At 37.2% G+C, this 22,602-nt stretch overlaps 1 protein-coding gene across 1 annotated transcript in view; it reads left to right on the forward strand.

Annotated features, from left to right (window-relative positions):
* ST6GALNAC5 (ST6 N-acetylgalactosaminide alpha-2,6-sialyltransferase 5) overlaps positions 1 to 5,832 on the forward strand; it is a 194,405-nt gene extending 188,573 nt beyond the window's left edge. The window contains exon 5 of the mRNA XM_004603335.2: positions 1,354 to 5,832. Coding sequence (XP_004603392.2) covers positions 1,354 to 1,585 — 232 coding nt within the window. The 3' untranslated portion in view covers positions 1,586 to 5,832. The remainder of the gene's footprint in view (positions 1 to 1,353) is intronic.
* Positions 5,833 to 22,602: the final 16,770 nt, after the last annotated feature.

The raw sequence follows: 22,602 nt of genomic DNA on the forward strand, positions 1-22,602 counted from the left end.
ACCGTAACAAGAAGTCTCACAATGGAGACGTTACTGGTGCCCATTCGAACAAATCAATGAACTATAGGATGACAGTGCTACAGTGCTACATTTTATATACAAATATATATACAAAGTCAAAATATGGAAACATATATAGCAACGTGTATAAATATATGTATTTATTTATATGTAAATATGTATAGCTACTTGCATAAATAAACTATATCAGGTCAGGATTGGAAACAGAACTTTAGTTCAGTGGTGCTCAGGGCTTACTCATGGCTCTGAGCTCAGGAATTAATTCTAGAGGTGCTTGAGGGACCGAACCAGAGATCGAACCTGGGTCAGCTGAGTGCAAGGTAAGCACACCACCCACTGTATTATCTCTCCAGCTCCTGTAGCAGGTAGTTTCTAAATCTAAGTATACTGTCACTGTCATCCCGTTGCTCATCGATTTGTTCGAGCGGGCACCAGTAATGTCTCTCATTGAGAGACTTATTGTTACTGTGTTTGGCATATCCAATACACACGGGTAGCTTGCCAGGCTCTGCCGCGCGGGCTCAATTCTCTCGGCAGTTTGCAGGGCTCTCCGAGAGGGGCGGAGGAATCGAACTCGGGTCAGCCTCATGAAAGGTGAACGCCCAACCGCTATGCTGTCTATCGCTCAGCAGGTAGGGCGTTTGCCTTGCACGCAGCTGACCCGGGTTCGATTCCTAGCATCCCATATGGTCCCCCGCCAGGAGTAATTCCTGAGTGCATGCATGACCAGGAGGAACCCCTGTGAATCGTTGAAGGTGAGCCAAAAGCAAAAAATAAATGAAAAGAAGGGGATCCACTTTTCTAGGTTCTTAGTAATATCTAAATACTAGGCTGAAGTATACTAAAAAAAAAAAAACCCCACACACAACGAAGTACTCTGAAGCACCCTTTTGTGTGATAATGGTGGCCACTATATTTATTTCACAATCTCAAAACTTCTTGTTTCTTTAACATGAGGGGGGGGGGGACATTCGTTGAGCAGCCTGAGAGATAATGCAAAGGTTTGATTTAGATCCAGACGTGGATCTCTGTTTGTAGGCTTGAGCTCTCAGTCTGATTCCAAGCACCAGAGGGTTCCCTAAGCATGAAGTTAGGATAGCCCTGGAACATCACTGAGTACGGCATAAGAAACAGAAACAAAAACCATTTGTTGATATTCGTTTAACTTGAAAATATGATTTTTCAAGCTGATCAAGAAACCTCTTACCTTGATCAAGAATCATTGTATGAAGTTATCTTGTCTGTCAGCTGATCAAGGAAACTTCTTACCTTAAAGATTTTTTTGCTTCAGTTTATTTTGCTATAATCAGTTCTCTCATTTTCCTGCTACAGGGATCCCAATCATCCTTCAGTTCCTTACCACTACTATGAACCTTACGGACCTGATGAATGTACAATGTACCTCTCCCATGAGCGAGGACGGAAGGGCAGTCATCACCGCTTCATCACGGAGAAACGAGTCTTTAAGAACTGGGCACGGACATTCAATATTCACTTTTTTCAACCAGACTGGAAACCAGAACCACTTGCTATAAATCATCCTGAAAATAAACCTGTGTTCTGAGTGTGCCAGCCTAAAATCCCAATAGGCAATATCAGACACCCTGTATCAGACCTCAGAGCCTTGTTTCTGAGCCTCCAGACACAAAAGAAGAACAGAACTGGAAGCAGGTAATTCTCAAGTACCATGTACAGATGCCTATGAAGCATGGCTGCAAACCAATGCAGTTGGTTTCTAAGGGAAAATTTTAAAATTAATACTCCCTAATGGGTGTTGTCGCTTTCAAAGGGGATTCTTTTAAGAGACACACACTCATTTCAGTGATGCTGCCATCGCTAGATACCTTTTGGGTCTCTTTAAGTGTTGCCTTCAAAACCGAAACATGAGCAACTCAATATTGGTTGTATTCCTTTATAGAAATACTGTGGCAAAAGACAATTTTTTAATCAACGTGTATCCTAACCTGAGCTATATCCACTGTATTTGTTGGACTCTGTATGTGTGATTTGTATAAAGCTGCCTAAAACTATGGATCTGATTTCTGAAGAGCACATCACCACTGACTTTCATAAAACAAATGCCCACTATTTATTTAGTGACCGTTTTTTAGTGTACTCTAGGCCAGTATTTTTATAGATTATGATTATGTGGCAATTTATTCTTCTGACTCTTTAATCCTGTTGGGTTAATGAGTTGCTGTGTACACAATGCCCATTGTTAGCATGCAATTTGTGTTTAGCTTGGAAATGTTGTGTTGCATTTTTTGAACCCCCCCAGGCTTCAAGAAGAGCGCTGACATTTTCTGATATGCAGAAATGCTCTTGGCAGAAAAAAAAATTGAAAACTGAAAGGCTTGTCATTAAAGCAAAGACATCCTAACAATAGAAGCTGAAAGATAGTTTTCTTTTAGTCATGATTGATGTAGATCATTTTCTTGAGCAGTGGTTTCCTCTTATGTAGTACAGCTTCTTCCAGATGACCTCAAAGTTTCATTTCAAATCTAAATTTCTGTGAGCCTTGCATTGACTCATTTGAGGATTTTGCAATTAGAATGATAGGGCTCCCAGTGTAGGAGTAGTTTTTTTTTAGAGGACCTTTGTATTCCCCTACTACCTTGCTCTTTCTTAAGATTAAACACATACTGGTTTCCTTTTTGCTAAACTATATCCCTACTCCCCTGCCTTTCTGGTGTGTCTTGTGTAAGAGAGGCAGACAGACAGACACAGACACACACAGACACACACACACACACACATACATGGGGAGATGGGGATAGAATCCATGTTGTTTTCTAGTTACAAAATTAATGAGCCTGCCTTCTTCTGTGGGCCTGCAAGAAGAAACTACAAGATTTCCTATCATCCGATCATGCACTCATTTATCCTATTCAGATTCACTCATAGCAAACCTTACACTGTCATCCCCTGGTTTGGAGGAATATGAAAGATTTACTTTATTCAAAGCCAAGATCAGTTAGTTTACAAGATTTTCATTTAAAACAAGTAATATTGTTCAAAAAAAAGTTTTTTTAAAGAAACACACCAAGATTTTCTTTACAAAACCTGGTTTAGGAGGCATTTATTTCTTTAATGAAAAATTTTAAGGCACCAGCAAATAGTATATATGGAAATTGACCTTGTTCATTTTACATTACTTGTCTTGACTTGTAATGAAAAGTTTCTCACATTACCATTTTCCCTTTTCCTTAAACAGTACTAATATCCCATTCCCTTGCACTAACGAGTACTGTTAATTATAAGAAGTACTTTTGTTGAAATGCAAACAGTCCAGATATTTATATAGTCAGTGCAAAGCTGGTATAATTAGGTTGTGGCTACAGCTATTAAACCCCAATGTGAATGAAGTGTCTGTCTTTTTTTTTTAATATTATAGGATTTTATTCTAGTGCCACCTTTTCTTGCAGCATGGAATTTGAGCACTATACTTTATGAACATATGAAAAAGCATATGAGTTTTATATGATTGATTTATAGGCCACCTTACCAACCTCTAGAAGAAATTATGTTGCTCTTTTAACAAGTCTTGTTTTATGGAAATTAGGAAAGGCATACTTGGAACACAGATATATGTAGCTACATTACCAAACCTATAATATCTCATATGCCTGTATTTTTAGATTTTATAGTTTTGTTTATTTTTTAAACTGACCATATGAGAGCACTTTCATTTTAAATAAGCTCTCCTTCTCAAACACCAAAAGAGTGGGAAAAAAGTGAACTCTGAAATTCCTGGCTTCATGGGAAATAATTTAAATCGACAGTAGCTAGAATATGTGAGTATGTGAATTTATGTCTTTAAAAATGTGGTGTAAATAAGTAGAAAAAAACTAGCACCACTTGGGTGTGGCTTTATTATAGCATTCAAAGAAAATGTCTAGGTTTCTGATAAACTAAGCTGATGAACCTGGCTGTGGACAATTGCCACTATCATTTCATGATGATCCTAACACCATTCAACACCATTAAACATCAACTCTGATAGAAAAGATGACTACAGAGCCATGTTTACAGACCCCAGTAATTTCAATATCCAATGATGTTTGAAGCCCAAGTCAGACTCATTATGTTATATACCTTTTCTTCTCTTCCCAGCTGTGTCATCAGATTCTCCCTCGCTCTTAAGATCACAGTAATACAAAGCCACAGCTGGCCGATCCATAGCGTCTGTTATTTCAATGTAAGAACATTTGGTAGAGGCCATTACAATAGATAGCCATTATGAGCAAAGATACAGGAATGCACAAACAAAATCAATCACTTCAAATGGCCCATAAAAAGAGGAATCTTACATTTAATATTCTACAGTAAATATTCACCCAAGAAAACGTACATTAAAAGAACATTAGGAGGTAAATATTCAGTGTGCTGCGTGGGGACTTCTCTGTGTGATTCCATTACGGTTAATGGGTGTTTGGTAACTAAATCCCTGTGCTTCACTGACCCTGGTATGTGCTCCTAAGGGCTAGACATAAAACCGAGTGATTCAGAAAGTTCCAAGGTCTTAAGATTTCAGAGTTAGAGCTCTTTCTCAAAGAATAATGAAAGCAAAACACCAAGTACTGTAACTACAAGACAAATTTGTGTGTGGTCTCTTGGAATACTTAAGTTGTTACCAGATCTTTGAATCAGTTTCCAAACAATACTTCTAAGGTTCTCTGTTGTACTGATAATTTAAATCCTATTAAAATGGAAGTATATGATCTTATTTTGAAAAAGATATTCTGCTAAAATAATCAAAATGATTGATTTGGAAGCTAAAGGCATGCTGGGAGGAAAAGTAGGAGGAAAATGTTTTGAAATTCTGCTACAATTAAGACAGTGTTATTTGAACGCATGTAAGCATTTGGAATACTTAACCAAATGTTTCCTTTCAGAAATATACTCCAGGTTCCATAGAGATGATGGTTTGAATTCTTAAATAGAATACAGGAAAATGATCTATGTCCTTATTCTTTGCTATTTTGGTAGGTGATGTTAATATTCCTATATATTTTGTACCTGACCCAATCTTCCATCCTAGTGGCTTCTCTCTTGAACCTCATTCTGCTTTTTTGTTGTCATCATCTCCTGATTATCTCCTTTTGTCCACAGTGTGTTCTTAGACCAACAGTCTTTGGGAGATATAAAGATCTTTCTTCCAACTTCTTAAACTTAAGGACCTACCTGGGGAATAGATTTCAGATAGGTCCTGCAATGGCTATATAGTAGGTGGGAGAGTGAAATCTGGCTATAACACATGATGCATCAGAAGTATCATTCTGATTTCCCTGGGACTAGGGGCAAAGTTTTGACACATGGATGTTGAGTGCTAAATTCAAATAACCTTTGGCATACTAGGACAGTGGGTCACTCTATCAAAAGGTCACCTCAAATAGAATTGTAATATTAGGACCCTGTGAAGGGAAAATTCACCGGTGACCCCTATTCTAGTTTATGCCAGGAGGCAATTTGGAATGGAAAGATGTAAGGGGGTTATACCTGGCTTTGAAAATGAGTAGTAACACCCATTATTCTGGCTCACTCAACCCCACCTACTCAGGGTATTAAACCACCATAGAAATGAAAAAAAAAAGTCTGCAACCCTGTTCGTGTCTCCTCAGTGCCCTAATATTATATGCTACCTTGGATCGTCCCTTGTCTTTTTAATGTGTGTGTCCTGTGAGTTTAATTAGATTGTAAGCTCACGGAGAGCAAGGAACTGTTTCTCCTTTGTCTTTGTAGTCTTATGTCTAGTACAGTGCCTTGTACACAATAGGCGCTCAATAAATGTCTGTTGTTGATAAAGACCTATTAATGTGGACCCATTGGGTTTGTATTATGTTGCAAACTCTTTCATTTAAATAGTACAGGAAACAGGATAAGTGATGAAACAGTTAAATTTCAAGTGTTGGGGTTTTTTTTCTTCAAACAGGTTCAGTCCTAAAACTTTTCATGTTTTTAATCAACAAAGATGACCTAGACATGTTGCTGAATTCGTTAGATTTGCTAATGTTGTCATGAACACACAGATGACATAAAGCTCAGCAAACTTTTCATTCTTGCTGTTATCAAGCACTCTTAGCACACATTATATTTAATATTGACAAATAATATCTTCCACATGAAAAGGCAGAATGGCAATTTGGGTTCTGGTTCCTGTAATCTGGCTAGGGAAAAAAGGGAGGTGGGGAAAAGTTAAAGCCTGTTTGAAATGTGACAGTTTCTTAAAGCTGTTGAGAATCCAACTGGTGATTTTTTGCTGAGAGTCCATAAAAATTAATTGTATGTTTAACTTAAAAATGAAATCAACCCAGGGGGTGGTGCCATAGCACAGTGGGTAGGGCGTTTGCCTTGCACACGGCCAACCCAGGTTTGATTCCCAGCATCCCATATGGTCCCCTGAGCACCGCCAGGAGTAATTCCTGAGTGCAGAGCCAGGAGTAATCCCTGTGCATCACCGGGTCTCTCTCTCTCTCTCTCTCTCTCTCTCTCTCTCTCTCTCTCTCTCTCTCTCTCTCTCTCTCTCTCTCTCTCTCTCACACACACACACACACACACACACACACACACACACACACACACAAAGAAATAAAAAAAAAAACCACTTTTATTTCCACAAAGACAGACTAAAATGAGAATTTTCCCCTTAGATCATGAGAAGAAAATGTATGTTCAGGTGGAGTATGGCAGGCTCCACCCCGAGGCAAGCACCTCTCAGGGGTCCAATTACCTTCTAGTCACAAGAGAGGACAAGATGGCATAAAACCAGTCAAGGTGAGTTAGCTGCTCCTGAGCAGTGCCACAAAGGACCAGAATCATACGTGGACATGGGGACACTGGGATTTCTCTCTCATTGCCTACTCTTCCACATTTTTATTTATGTGATCTTGATTTTACTTTTGGAAGACAAGTTGAGGACTGGACCACATGACATTAAACAGAGATGAAGACTTATTTCAGAATGGATAGCATTACGAGTTTTTCTACATTTTCAATTTTTTTAAAATCATAAAAATGCTATTTGATATAACATTAAGATGTTTTAACAGGAATTCAAAAAGAATTCCAACAAATGTAAGGGAAAATCTAGCATGTCTTTTCATAAATCTGCTCAAGGTTAGCATTTTTAGTTATTTATTACGTGACTAGTTTTTAAATTTCAAAGACAAATGTAAGAAATTCATGAAGGTGAATTCAAATCTTTACAATTATATTTATTCTATTGACATTCTAGGTGACATGCACAATGTCATTTGTGTTATATATTTTTTATTTTGCCAGAATCCTATAATTGCATTGTGCAAATTAGTAATTGAGATTGAAACAGGTTTTGTATCTGGCTCTCAACGTGATGAAGATGAAGGCAGACACAGTTTGGCAGGTACCAGACACTTCTATTAAGTTTTTTGCATAAATAAATTCAATCTTCATAGCAGCACCAATAAATTATTAGGCTCTTTAATCATTACCCTTTTACAGATGTGCAAACTGAAGCATAGTATACTTCAGTAACTTTCCTGAGGTTGTGCAACTAATAAGTGAGAAATCAGATTAGAAACCACAGGGTCTATCTCTGAAGGCTTTGCCCTCTACCATGTGTGTTTTCTCACAGAAATAAATTAAAATATTTATTAAATCCAATTGATTGCAACATATTTATGTAACTTTAAAATAATTAAATTATAATACACCCCCCCCCGAAATTGCTACTATCCTTGAAGTTATCCGAACATTTCTTCTACAGTCCTAGATTTTCAATTTACCATTTTCTTCATTTCTAAGCAGTTTCATCTCATACGTACATATATAAATCATCAAAATTGTTTAGCTGTGTATATTAATAAGCATTATAGTCTATTATGACTTTGTGTATATAACCATCTGAAACTTGCTTTCCCAGGATTCATCCATTTTCTTTGTATGTATCTCCAGTTTAGTTTTCTGATTGTATGATGCCTTTGTGATTCTAACAGTATGATGCTTTTGTGCTCATGCAGGTTTATTTTTTCTTAATTTTGCATTGCAATTTGGGTTTTCAATATGTTATTATCATACACAATGCTGGAAGGAGTCAAGGATTTGGACCACAACTAGGAGTGCTCAGAGGCTATTCCTGGTTTTGCATTCACAGGTCACTTCTGGAGGTCCTCAGGGTACCATGTAATGTTGGGAATCAAACCAGGGTCTGCCATGTGCAAGACAAGCACCTTTACCCTTGTACTATCACTCTGGCCACAACTCTTTTATACACATTCCTGGAGAAGTTTTTCTGGGTGCATGTATGTGGCAATTTTTACATGGATTACACACTTAGGAATAAAAACTACTGGACTTTGGATGAAATTGTTCACTAGTATATAGAATTGCCAGATTGTTTTCCAAAGTGGTTGAACACTTACACTCCTAACAGTTGTCCACATCTTTGCTAACACTTGACTTGGTATTTTCAGACTGTGAATTTTAGCCCATCTGGTACATGTAAATTATATCTCATTATGATCTTAACTTGTATTTTCTTGATTCCTTATGAGATTTTTCATTTTTCCTTCCCCATTAGTATTAACTCACCTATGAAATAGCTTTTTATGTTGCCTACTTTTCTGCTGGGTTACTTTCCTTTTTCTTTTTTTTGATTGAATTCTTAAAATAATTCAAATACTATTTTTGTTTATTGTTATGTTTAGCAAATATTTTTTCTCTTTTAGGTGAATAGTTTTCATTTCAAAATAGTCATGTTTTCTATCTTAAAATCTATCAACAGTTCTTCTTTTGCCTTATTAAAGAAATCTTCCATTGCTCCTGATCAATAATTACTTTCCTTGCTTTATTCTTTTTTAATTCCCAAGTTTTGTCTTTCATGTGGATGAGACTTATATTTTTGTATAAAGATAGATATCACCTATCTTTTATATAAATCTCAACTATCCCCATATCACTTACCGAGATATATTCTTCTCCAGTGACCTATAACCAGGTTTTCATAACTTTGGGGGTTTATTTCTATTCACTGTATCCTATTCCATTCTAACCAATTTATCAATCCCCACATTAATACCACACAATCTAAATTATAATAGTTGTATAATAAACCTTGATACTTTGTAGGATAAAGTCCTTTTCTCATTCTTCCTAAAGAATGTCTTACTTATTATTCTAAAAATCTAAGTCACTTTTTGTAGTACTTTCTTATTCAATAACATACACAAATTTTATGTATACATGTTGATGAAATTTTATATATTTGTATACTCACTGTCAAGATCACAATGTTTTATCTTGAGCAATCAGATCAATTACTCAAGTTCTTTTCATTCAATCATATCCCTGTCAAGGGTAAAAATTTCTGACCTCCATCAAGTGGATTTGTTTAGCATGTCTAAAAACTTCATATGAATAAAATTATATGGTATGTACTATTTTAAAAATGATTTCTTTCTGTCTAATTATAGTTGCAAAATTCATCCAGATTGATGCATATATGTAGTAATTTTTTTATTGCTGAATAGTTTCAATTTTAGTTAAAAATACTACATTACCCTTAATAGTTTTGGGGGCTGTTTCCAGCTTAGGAGTACTTAAAATGCAGATATATGGACACTGATGTGCATGTGTTTTAGTGGATAGAGTGCTCATTTATATGGGGTATATGGCAAGAAGTAGAATTATTGAATCACGAGTACACTTGGGCTAGGCCTTAGTAGATACTGTTAAACTGTTTTTCAAGATAATCATACGAGATTACATTGCAATTAACAGTAACTAAGGACTCCACATACTTGACACACTTACCTTGATATTGTCAGTCATTATAAATTTAAAGTTTGGGGGTTCAAGGTACGCTAGGTAGGGTATTTGCCTTGCACACAGCTGACCTTAATTCAATCCCTAGCACCAAATATGGTCTTCCAAATCCACCAAGAATAATCCCTGAGCTCAGAGTCTGAAGTAAACCCTGAGCATCACTAGTTGTGGCCTCCAAACCAAAATAACTAATAAATAATTAAATTTAAAGTTTTGCCTAACTTTATGTAGAGTAAGCCATTATGGTTTTATATTTCTTGGATAAGTGACGATGCTGAACATCTTTTCATATTCAATTTGACCAATTATATATATCCTCTTTTGAAACATTGTTGTTCAAGGCTTATGCCATTCATTTCAATGGTTTAATCATGACTTTTCATATTCGTAATTCATAGAACTTCTTCGTATAATGTGCAGTTAAGTTCTATACTTAACTTATACTATGTGGTATCCCTTTTAACTATCTTAGTGGCGTACTTTGATAACTAAAATTCATAATTTTAATAATTTAAATTCCAATTGAGCAATATTTTATTATTATAAAATCTGTGCCCTGTTTGAGAACTGCTTCCTAGAGCAGGGGAAGGCCTTGGGTACAATATCTGAGATCACATTCCCTACCCAGAGCACAGGGGTTGCTCCTCTCCCATCACCACTCATAGTACAACAAATAAAATACAGTGAAATAACTCTTACCTAGTCCAAAGATACTGGACTTTTCATTACCTTCATTATACTATAAGGTAATTACTCATGTTTTCTTACACTTTTTTGCCCATTTTCTGTATTTGGATTTATGATCTACCTCAAATCATTTTTCGAATATGATGTGAGATATGGGGTCAACATTTCCCCCTTAATCTAATCAACACAGCACCATTTATTGTAAATATTACCTTTTCTCCACCAAACTAGAGTGCTTCTTTGGCAGTATGTCAGGTTATAATATATATGTTGGATTGCTTCCTGACCCTGAATTCTCAACATTTTAAATTCTTGCCTAATTACTACATTCATCTCCTGATACCTAGAGGAGGAAAACAGTCTACTTACTCACATGCTTCAATATTGCTTTATTTTCTATATTTAAAAAAATCTAATTTAGTCATTATGGTTTACAGTTTTACAACACAATTGGGTTTCATGAATACAACATTCCAACACCACACCCCTCATCAGAGTATTTGATTCCTTTCATTGTTGCTTCAAGTTATTTTCAATATTTGCTAACTTTAATTTGGATATCTTTGGCAATACAAAAGCATCTTATACTTCTATATCTAATTTTAGAATCAGGATATTAAATGAAGCCTGAAATCTTCATTGAGTTTACATTGTTTCTATGAATGTTTGCGGGTAGAGAGAGGGTTGAACCACACCTGGCAGTGTTCAGGGCTTACTTCTGGCTCTATACTCAGATATTACTCCTGAACAGGATTGGGGAACCATATGGAATGCCCAGGATCAAATCTCGGTCAGCCACATGCAAGGCAAACACATTGCCACCTATACTATTACTCCAGTCCATGTTTCTGTGAATTCTTTAAGAAGAACATCTTAACACTATCAAACCTTTTAATTCAAGAATACAATCTGAAAGCTTTCATATAAAAGGTTTTCCATGTGTTTACTTATATCCCCACTGAGATATTTGATGTTCTTTTAGGTATTATAACAAATTTTATTCTTTCAATTTAACTTTCTACCTTTTATTAGTAGTATATAGAACACCTTCCCAACACTGACATATTGAGAGCTCTTACAGACTGGAGCCATTACTGACTGGATTCCACGGGACGTCAAAAGAACGCCTGGCCACCCATCTTGTAGATGGTCAGACTTCTTCGTCAAGACCCTGAACAAACGGTTTGATGCTCTTCCTGTTCCTGGAGAGAGCAGACACCATTGGGCTACACTAGCATGCAACAGGGACAAATGGAGACATTACTGGCGCCTGCTCGAGCAAATCAATGAGCAATGGGATGACAAGTGATACAAGTAATATAGAACACCATTTTTTTGATTTGCAGAGAGGTGGGGGGTGCACACCCAGATGTGTTCAGGAATCACTCTCCTGGTGGGCTCTGGGAGTGTATGGGGTGCCAAGGATCAAAGCCCAGTAGAACATGCACAGGGCAAGTATCTACCCTCTATACTACTGCTCTGGCCCCAGAACACAACTGATTTTTGTGTAGTGATCTAATATCTTGTATTGGCACTAGATTAACTCTGATTCAAAAAATTGTGGCATCTTTGGATTTCTTCATATTCAATCTGTCAATACCGGCAAGTTGTTATTTTTAAATAGGGGACAAGCCAGAGGTGTTTGGCGGGATGGAGCAGGGTGTAGAGTTACTCCCTCTGCCAGTCGTGATCAGAGCTCAGAGGTATGAAGGCTACCCCCAGTGCTGCTGGGGCATGAAGACAGGGGATGTAGATGGGGAATAAAGTATCAGGGATTGACCTCAGGGCCTTGCATATGCTACCTTGAACTATCCCCTCCTACCCATATTGGAAGGTTTATTACTACCTTTTTAAATCTTATATTTTTACCCCCTTCTTTTTTGGAGGGAGGCACGCTCGGGGGTTTTCAGAGCTTACTCCTGACTGTGGTCAGGGATCATATGGGACAGGCAGTGCTTGGGGGACCATATGGGATACCGACCATATGAGTCAGCCACACGCAAGGCAAGCACCCTAACCACTATATTTGGGTTCATGTGGTGCTGGGGGTTGAAGTTCTCAGTTTGAACGTTCGCTACCACATAACTCACAGTCTCATCCTAATTCATTCTTTAATGCGTGGGTTATTGATACATGTCAATTAACATACTTTGAAATTTTTAAATATCTTATTATTTTCTGATTCTGTTCTATTATAACCAAAGATCAAGTTTCTATGAGTTCAAATATTTTTAACTTATTAGGACTTTAGTTTTATTATTCATAATATTATCTCACTTGATGAATGCTGTAAGTATACTGGTAAAATAAATTTTCTGCTATGGTCAAGTATTCTTAGAAAATCATTTGGTCAAACTAATGACTATTTTGTTTCCAATCCTTTCTGTTTTTGTCTGCTCATTATATAAGTTACTGTAAGGGATACTTTCTATACTGAAATTATAATGAAAGTTTCCATTTCTTTTTCAGTCAGTTAATTTAGGTCTTAAGTGCTTTTAAACTGTGTTAGTAGGTACATATATATTTAGAATCTTTTATCTCCATGTTGCAGTTATCTCTTGGCATTATGAAATGTCTCTTGTTTAACATAATACTCATTATTTATAGTCAATTTTGGTATTTAGTTACATACGTATTTCTTTGTAATGTTTTTTGTATTCTTTTCATTCTTTTGCATTTTAAACTTCAATTGCTTTGTATGTTTTCACTAACGTTTTCATCTATAAATAGTGATTCTTTTTATCCATTATGGTAATTGATATTGCAATTGCAGATATTTTGGATAATTTATTTTCACTATGGAGATATATGTCTATTATATTGCCTTTAACTTTCTATTTGCTCCATTTGTTTTTTATTCCCTTCTTTCTTTTTTTTTTCTGAATTGAAGAAAATTGGGCTGGGGGAAATTTAGACCACACCTTGCAGTTCTCAGTGCTTCCTACTGACTGTGTCCTGAGATCACTCTTGGCAGTATTAGGGGACCATATGTTGTGCTGGGATACAACCATGGTTGGCCCATGCAAGCAAGTGCATTCACCCATCTACTAGCTCTTGACCCCCTTTCTGGGTATTTTTAGTTTTCTAAGTTTTCTTCTCTGTTAGTTGAGTCATTATGAGTTCTTTCACTCTTCTTTGAATAAATATTTCTGGATTATAACATTTATTAGACTCTACTCATGATTAATACTTTAATACTTCCAAGAAAAATGCAAAAATGAGTTTTATATTTGATTAGCACATCATTAAGTGTGGATTAAAACCAAAAAATAAATAAATAAAACCATCATTGATGTTGCTTCCCTGTTTTTTTTTTGAAGTGAGGGTGGGCAACAGCCAGTGGTTTTCACTGCTTACTCCTGGCTCTGTGCTCTGATTACTCTAAATGTTGCTCAAAGGACCATATGTAGCGCTGGGGTCCAGTTGTTCTGGCAAAACAATCTATTGCTGTGAAGACTTTAGCTGTATTAACATTGACAATCAAAATAGACTTTGATAAAGTAGATTTTCTTTATAATGTGGGTTGGCCTCATTCAATCAGTCAAAACCTTACAGGTAAAGATTGAGATTTCCTCAGAAAGAAGTAAATCTTCCTGATGAGCAAAGCCTAGAAATCCTGTCTAAGTGTCCCCTCCTGCTGACCTGACCTGCAGCTTTCAGACTCAGGACTGCAGCAGCAACTACTAATGAGTTTTCTACTGCCAGCATGGCGTACAGATCTCAAACTTATAAGGCCCTTCATTCACATGAGCCAATTCCTTAAAATTAACCTCTTAATTGATAGCTGGATATTTAACAGATTATGCCAATAGAGTTAGTAGAATAATAGCAATAGATATATCATACTGGTTTTGTTTCTTTGTAAAACCCTGATTAAGATAAGTGATTTTTTCCATTTTCTCCATGATAAAATAATGATTTTTCCATTTTAATTATCAAAATCTTACTGAGATATTTTTAGATGTGCAAATATACCAGTTATTGTGGGTTTTTTTCTGAATGTAAGCTTTTCATATTTTAGCATTTGTTCCATAATTTGTCTATAGCTAAGAAAGGTACTGTACGAAAGAGTCATTACTTTTGCCTAATTTATTCAGTTTGTTAATATTTGGAAATATATAGAATGTGACTAACTTTTGTGGTGATATCTTATTTGATTATCTATAATAAAATGTAATCAACATTATGCTCATTCTTTGAAATATTTGATAAATAGATATAGTCATTTGCATATTTCATGTATATTTAAAAAGAATGTGTGTTTCTTAAATTTTGGTGGTCCTGAAATCTGTAAATGTCCAGAAAATCAGGTTTGTTAATTGAGTTCGTCAAGTCTTTAATTTATTTAATTTTGCGGAGAGACCGTCCAACTAGTGTTCAGAAGACTCTGGGGTCATGGCAATAGTTGAGCAGCGGGGTCACTGATTCAGTGATAGGACCCAAGGCTGAGTGTTCCTGGGCTTTGTGGTTCTGGGGAACCCCAGGCCACCCTCATAGTGCTCCGAGGCCTCCAGGATCATCCCTGGCAGTGCTTGGAAGGCAGCATTTGTTCCAGGGATAAAATTAGGCTAGGTGCACTCACCACCAGGCACGTGAGTCTTCCCAGTCCCCAAATTTTTGTATCTTGACAAAATTTAACCTGCTTTCTCAAATAACTGAGACGTCTTTTTGAACTCCTCCACTACAGTATTAAATGTCCTTTCATAGGTCTATAATTACTTTGCTTTAACCTTCTCTTGGTACATATAAGTTTTGGTTTGGTTTTGGGGATCATACCCTGCATTGTTCAGGGGATACTCCTGGCTCTGTTCTAAGGAATCACGCCTGGCTATGCTAAGGAGATTTTACATGGAGCCAGGCGTCAATCTGGGGTCAGCACAAGCAAGGAAAGTGTCTTAGCCCCAGACCTGATACATACACGTTTATAATAATTTTATTTCCTTGATGAAGTCCATTTTGATTTTAACCACGTTGTTCCTTTGTATATCACATTCTTTAAAAGTTATTTTTCTTATTTTGTGGAGAGGACCTCCCAAGCAGTGATATTTGGCCAATAAAGCCAGTTGGATTGGTGCTAAACCCCAACTGTTTAACACTGCTCTGGTCTACTGCTATTTTGGTGACTACCAGGGTCAAAGCCAGTGGTGCTGGAACTGGGGTCTTGCACCTGCAAGGCACATACCTCTGTTTCTTGAGTTATTCCCTGACTCTACTTGAAAATTAATTTTTCTTCCCTTAAAACAAAAGCCAGAGGCAGATAAACACCCTACAGGGTGTAGGGTGTTTGCCTTGTATGCCCCAAGTCAGGTTCAGTCCAGCACTGTATGTATGGTCTCCAAGCACTGCTTGGGGTCACTTCTGAGGACAGAAACAGAAATAGCCCCAGAGCACCACCAGGTGTGTTCCCAAATTCCCCCAAATAACAAAAAATAGTTATAAATTAAAATAACTACCTAATAGTTGTTTGGTTTACTATTTTCCAGTAATGTGTTTCTTCTGCTTTTTCATTTGGGGAACCAGACCCAGCAGGGCTCAGGGCTACTCTTCTCAGTGCTCAGGAAACTATGAAGTACTGAGTACTGCATCTGGAAGTCTAGCATGAAAAGCGTGCACTCCAGCCCACTGGGCTCTCTCCGGCTCCCTCCTTTTATCTTTTACTTTCAATCTCTCATATCCTTATATTTTACGTATTTCTCACAAATATTTTTTTTTCTCAAATGTGACAGTCTTTTTTAGATCTGAATTCACTTCCAATTTGGCTGGACTGAATCTCTGTATCACTGTATCACTGTCATCCCGTTGTTCATCCATTTACTCCAGTGGGCATCAGTAACGTCTCTATTACACTCAGCCCTGAGATTTTAGCAGTCTCTCCTTACTCATCTTTCTCAATGATTGGAGGCTCTTTCAGGGTCAGGGGAATGAGACCTATTGTTACTGTTTTTGGCATATCGAATATGCCATGGGTAGCTTGCCAGTCTCTGCCATGTGGGGGGGATACTCTTGGTAGCTTGCCGTGCTGAGAGGTATGTATATATCTTTTTATATATATATATACACATATATATAGACTAGTAACTATATTTTATATATCTATAGACTAGTAACTATATTTTAACTTTGCAATTTCCATTTATTTCCCCCCTCTATAGTTCCTTTGATTCAGCTGATTGTGATGATGATGGTGTTGATGATAATGATATTTTTCTTTTCTATTAGTTTGGAAGTTATTATTCCTTCTGTTAATGTTCACCTAAATAAAAATTCAACATGTAGTATATAGAACAACAGGGAATTTGTGATTAATTTACAACTGTAAAATTCTTCTGCCTGCCTGAATGACTGACCAAGGACCTTAGGACTCTAATTCTCAGTAGTAAATTTTCTTTATATCTTTTGCCATCTGCCTCATTTTGAGTGCCACACATTGAATTAATATTTAATTTTTTACATATGCTTTTTAATGTATAAAAGTGAAATATTTTCCTTTTTTTTGCCTTTTGGGTCACACCCAGCGATGCTCAGAGGTCACTCCTGGCTCTGCGCTCAGGAATTATCCCTGGCCGTGCTCAGGGGACCATATGGGATGCTGGGACTCGAACCCGGGTCGGCCGAGTGCAAGGCAAACGCCCTACCTGCTGTGCTATCACTCCAGCCCCTAAAAGTGAAATATTTTCTTAATGTATGTTTATAATTGATTATTTTTAATTTCTTATTACTATACATTCCTTTTTGCATTACATCTATTCTTTGCATTACATCTCAGAAAAATTTTCTGGGTTTCATTTATTTCTCTTAAATCCTTTAGAAGTTCCATGGGTAGAAATTTATCTGTAGGGAAATAAAATCATATATAAACTTGAAAATGTCTTTAATATTTTCTATTCTGGATACACATTTTTAGGTCATAGTGAGTTTCTCTCACCTCTTTAGAGCTATTGTTTGCCTTCTGATTTATGTACTGTGAAAAATCTATTGCTTATTTTATTATTCCTTTGTACAGTCTCTGGATATTTATATAATCTTGTTTCTGTCTTTGGAGTTCTAAAGTTTTACTGCTACATATGGATTTTATTTATTAATTTTGTAAGGTATACAAGATACTTTTTACATTTATAGGTATCTTTTATCAATTCTGAAAAATTATTAGTCATAATCTCTACACCTATTGCCTCTCCTACAAATCTCTATTCCTCAAATTTTAGATTTAAAAGAGACATTGGACCAATTTTATTTTCCATATTCTCAGTAATTGTTATATATTTTTATCTTCCTGTGTTCCTGTACAATGTTCTAGGTGCACTTTTCATTCTAGTTTCTAGTTTACTATTTTTCTCATACCTGTGAAATATATAAGTCTACTGCAAATCATCTGATTATTTTAGAATAATATTTTTTGTCAACCCCATATTTCTATTTACTTTAAGAGGAACTTCCTTTTGCAGGCATGTATCTATATGCTATATAAAATCAAAAATTACCTTATTAAGACAGCATAAGGAAGTTTCGAGAGAAGTAGCACTGTAGCACTGACACTGTAGCACTGTCATTCTGTTGTTCAATGATTTGTTCGAGTGAGCACCAGTCAAGTCTCCATTGTGAGACTTGTTGTTACTGTTTTTGGCATATCGAATATACCATGGGTAGCTTGCCAGGCTCTGCTGTGCAGGCGGGATACTCTCAGTAGCTTGCTGGGCTCTCTGAGAGTGACAGAGGAATCAAACCCAGGTCAGCCACTTGCAAGGCAAATGCACTACCTGTTGTGCTATCATTCCAGTCCTCAAGAGAAGTAACACACTTTATTTGTAGTATTTACTAAATTAAAATATAAAATAGCAGTATATAAGAAATGTTAATAAAATTTTAAATGTGTGAGTTGTCATGGGATCAATTATAATACCCAGTAGCACCTTTTTATACTCCTGTGTACCAAAAAATGTCAACTGCGGGAGGAAGAACTTACCATTTATCTATATTAAATTCAATCTATTGGTGTCTGTCAAAACAATCTTAAATCCTGTCATCTCTCACACATCTTATCTCTTATTGTTTGCCAAGTGTAAAATTGGTAAGTATGCTATACTAGAGATAGTTTTCCAGCCAAGCCTTCCTGTAGGAAAAGCGAAAGCTGTTAATTTGGACAGAACAGATCTAACTGATATTTGTTACTTTGATCCAGTGCATATTTCACCACTTTGTTTTTCTTTTTTACAAGATTGCACTGAATGCCTTCAGCAAACATGTTGCCAAAATACAAATGCCCCCTACCTATATCATCCCCTTGGGTTGTCACCAAAATAAAAAAGAAAATCAAATTGGCACCTGAGTCCACTTTGTTCCCTCTCAAGTTTTTGCTTCAAACAAAGAATTTTCAAAGCCCTTTCTCTTGTGATTGTTGGCTCATTTACAATGTGACCTTTCTTTGCAGTCATCTGCTCTGTTTTTCTGCTTCCTTTCCTCCTTGTGTCACCTGTACATCCTTCCATCTTTTGGCTTCATGTTGCTTTGTTCCTACTCTGAATTGAAAGAGACATATGAGCATCTCACCTGGCACTTTTAATGAGACAGAATAAAACAAGATATTGATACTAGCTATCTTGATATTTTGGGTGCCCTACATTTTACGATCATTTCTGGGGCTGAAGCAGTAGCACAGCGGGTAGGGCACTTGCCTTGCAGGCAGCCAAATGAGGTTCGATCTCGGTATTTCTTATGGTCCCCTATCACTGCCAAGGGTGATTCCTGAGCACAGAGCCAAGAGTAACCCTAAACACTTCCAAGTGTGACCCAAACACAAACAAAAATAAAAACAATCATTTCTTATTGTCTTCTGTTATTTAATACATAAAAATATGTATGTTTCATAGTTCATAGTTACTAAATGGTTTATCAAAACAATCATTTAGTTATCTTGATGACCATTTGGTAATGATGGTTCATCAAGAGCTGCTTTTTGTGCTGATAAGAGCTTCTGATGCATTTAACTTGATTCACTCACATAGTAGCAACAGATCACAAACAATTTATTGGCAAGAGATTTACTCCCACAATGTACCAGATTAGGAGTTGTGCTCTGAGAAGTCTTTGGATTTTTGCCATGTACTTTCAACATAGAATGTATCATCAATAACAACAGGTTCCACTGAAGAGGCAACTGAAAGCGAATAAGAAAACTTGAACATGGACAAAAGGGAATAATTTACCAAGGGCGGATAAGAGAAGCTAACAATAAAAAATGAGCAATTTGTTGTGGTGAAATCATTTAAACCTTTAATTCCAGGTTGGAGGTGTAGACGAGTGCAGTCAGCACTGTATTCACCGGTGTTCATTAAACAAAGAACTAATATGAATAATGAAAAGGTGTATGGAATTCTAAGAATCACTGTCACTGTCATCTCGTTGCTCATCGATTTGCTCAAGCGGGCACCTGTAATGTCTCACATTGTGAGACCTATTGTTACTGTTTTTGGCATATCGAGTACACCATGGATAGCTTGCCAGGCTCTGCTGTGTGGGCAGGATACTCTCAGTAGCTTGCTGAGCTCTCCGAGAGGGGCGGAGGAATCAAACACAGGTTGGTTGCATGCAAGGTGAACTCCCTACCGCTGTCTTATTGCTCCAGCCGATTCTAAGAATGGTATTTTGTTTTGCTAAATATTCTTTTAAAAACAACATAACTGTCATTATTTTAATTACTATGAGATTACTCCATATAATCCATATAATTGTAAGTGGCTCTAACAGAAAAACAATTTGATCTATTTTAGTAATATGTGTCCTCAAACCAAATATCTTTCACCACAGATTAATAATTCTCATTATTGCTAGATGTGGGTATTCATGCAATGTGTTCCATTTATTTATTAATATATGTATACATAGGGCTGGAGCGATAGCACAGTGGTAGGGCGTTCGCCTTTCACGCAGCCGACCTGTGTTCGATTCCTCTGCCCCTCTCGGAGAGCCCAGCAAGCTACCGAGAGTATCGTGCCCGCACAGCAGAGCCTGGCAAGCTACCCGTGGCATATTGGGTATGCCAAAAACAGCAACAGTAAGTCTCACATTGAAAGACGTTACTGTGCCCGCTGGAACAAATCGATGTACAACAAGATGACAGTGACAGTGACAGTGACGTATATATGGGCTGGAGTGATAGCACAGCAGGTAGGGCGTCTGCCCTGCACGAGGCCGACCCAGGTTCAATTCTTCCACCCTCTTAGCGAGCCCGGCAAGCTACCAAAAGTATCTCGCCCGCATGGCAGAGTCTGGCAAGCTACCTGTGGCAAATTCAATATACCAAAAACTGTAACAAGTCTCACAATGGAGACGTTACTGGTGCCCGCTCTAGCAAATCGATGAACAACGAAATGACAGTGATATATTGATAGATATATACACAATATAAACACAATATCTATAAATGGGCTCCTTCTTCAAGTAGGTCTAAACTGTTGGGATGATTCTGGAAAATAAAACAAAGAAGTTACATTGTTTAGGGCATAAAAGGTAACTCAGACTCTACAATGGGTTTCCTTGGGTTCAGTGTAGCTGGAATTCATCACTGTACCTCTAATATATATAAAAGTCTTGCATCCAAGTGTAAGTGAAGAGGAGGGCAGGTTAAGAGTCAAGAACTGAAGGGCAGGTTAAGGGTTAACCGCTGAAGTTGCCCTTTGTAACTACTTGACTGCTTTGAAAGGTGTCTTCAGGACCTACCCCTGGGCAGGACTCTGTCACCAAATGGGCCAACAAACTGCCCCTAGGAACTGTAAACAAACATCTGCTCAGAACGGTCAACAAATGTTGAAATTAGCATATTAAGTGAAATAGGTGTGGTTTTCCCTTTTGTATGGTTTTCCTATTGATCCAATACCTGTGATTTTCTTTGATATGTATGATTCTCCTTTGATTCAATACATGTAATTTTCCCCCAATATGTGAGATTTTCATTTGTCAACAAATGTTTAGATATGCAAATTAAGTGACCTATGTGATCCCCTTTGATATGTGAGATTTTCATTTCTCCCCCAAAAGGGTATAAAAACAGCTAGCTTTTTGAGTTCGGGCCTTCAGTTATGCCACGCTATTGAGGCACAATTGAAGGTCCCAATATAGCTATATTGGCTTAAATAAACCCCAAGCATTTGCAGAAAGAGTTGTCTTGGTTTTGTTCTTTTGTCTCTCCGAGCCTCCCCCGGGCAGAGATCTGCCGACCCTAACATTAGTGCTTGGGAAAAGAAAGGAGAGAAATAAATAGAAATTATTTCCAGGGCCGGAGCGATAGTAGAACCGGTAGGACATTTGCCTTGTACACGGCCGACCTGGGTTTGATTCTCAGTATCCCGTTTGTTCCCCAGCACTGCAGGCAATAACCTCAGAACTGCAGAGTGTCCCCCCCCCAAAAAAAAAGAAACCAAAATTATTTCAGTTAACACGTTGTCATCTGTTCATAATCTAGTGAAGGTGCAGTGCATATATGTAATGCTAGTACAAGACTCTTTACCAAGGTTCTGTGAGGTAGGGAGGAGAGAGATTGATCAGAGCGCTTGGAGGGCTTGTGCTGGTTCAGTGAGTTAGAACTCTGTTCCTTCTTATTTGTTGCAAAATTATTTAACCATTTGATGGGGCAGTCTTGTACAATAACTAACATAATGACGGTCTTATCTTCCCCGCATAGGAAGTTTCTTCTCTTTTGAGAGTAAGCCTTTCAAAAATTATTTGATCTTTGTCTGAATCCCATTAAATATTGAAGGATGTCTTTCCTCCTTTACATAAATCAATAGAATGGAAAGTTCTTTTCACCGGGTTTTGAGAGAAAGGAACCCAGAGCTTTTGCTTCAGTTCCTTTGGCCAGAATTATACTCATGCACTGTTAACTCCTGCTTGCCCCACCTTGACTTACCTGATTGCCTTCCTCCTATTCATTATGTTTCCAGTGCAACGTGCAACGTTTGTTGCGTGAATATTCGTGCGGTCAGAGGCGCTGAGAATAAGGCACGCGGAAGAAATGTCTTGATTGGAGGACTAAGGCTCTCTTTGGCTCTTAGCAAAGGCAGAGGGCCTCATGGATCTCCTTTTATTGAACATGGTAGC

This window comes from Sorex araneus, chromosome 5 (genome assembly GCF_027595985.1).
Source record: "Sorex araneus isolate mSorAra2 chromosome 5, mSorAra2.pri, whole genome shotgun sequence".
Lineage (NCBI taxonomy): Eukaryota > Metazoa > Chordata > Mammalia > Eulipotyphla > Soricidae > Sorex > Sorex araneus.